General features: G+C 35.3%; 1 protein-coding gene across 1 annotated transcript in view; it reads left to right on the top strand.

The window, feature by feature from the left end:
* Nucleotides 1-302: 302 nt before the first annotated feature.
* Nucleotides 303-668, top strand: part of LOC112906248 (chorion peroxidase-like) — a gene marked incomplete at its 3' end in the record, with an annotated part of 1,309 nt that continues 943 nt past the window's right edge. The window contains exon 1 of the mRNA XM_025980088.1: nucleotides 303-494. Coding sequence (XP_025835873.1) covers nucleotides 375-494 — 120 coding nt within the window. The remainder of the gene's footprint in view (nucleotides 495-668) is intronic.

Raw genomic sequence — 668 nt, 5'->3', positions numbered from 1 at the left:
ATAGACGGATCGCTTTCCATGTATTTGCAATTTAGTAAAGGTAACCCAGACTCATCAATAAATGATTTTTGAATGGTACGGTGCTATTTATTATACATCCAGCGATTATTTCATTTATACTTAAACCAATTCAAAAATTAGTTTACAAGTGCTTAGAATCACTGTAATTCAAACTCCTTAAAATACAAGGGTTTGGTAAATGAATTATTTTAATAAATGACTGATTGACGGATTTAAAAATTCTCCTCTCAGTAATATATATTTATGTCTAGTTGTGAAAGTATTTTTTCTCTTTAGAGAATGGAGAAGCAATATCCTGTTGTCTTAAGGAAGGTAGCGGAGAAATACCTGTTGATGACAGACATCCAGCATGCATGCCGATTGAGATTCCAAAGGAGGATCCATTCTATTGGTACTTTGAACAACGTTGCATGAATTTCGTTAGGTCTGTTATAGCGCCAAGACATGACTGTACACTTGGATATGCGGAACAGGTAACCAAGATAAATTAATTCTTTTAAAATGGTCTTCCTTTATTATTATTTCCTAATATGGGGTCCGGACAGGAAGTCTTTTGTTTAAAATAATTCGAAGTGGTCTGTATTCTGTCGAAACTGCCAGACGCGGATCGCGATTTCGATCTTTTTGGATCTCATCAGCGCGTCGCA

The sequence above is a fragment of the Agrilus planipennis genome, unplaced genomic scaffold (assembly GCF_000699045.2).
Source record: "Agrilus planipennis isolate EAB-ADULT unplaced genomic scaffold, Apla_2.0 scaffold2577, whole genome shotgun sequence".
NCBI classification, from domain to species: Eukaryota; Metazoa; Arthropoda; class Insecta; order Coleoptera; family Buprestidae; genus Agrilus; species Agrilus planipennis.
The sequence above is the reverse complement of the archived record's forward strand: the minus strand, read 5'-3'. Positions and strand labels throughout refer to the sequence as shown.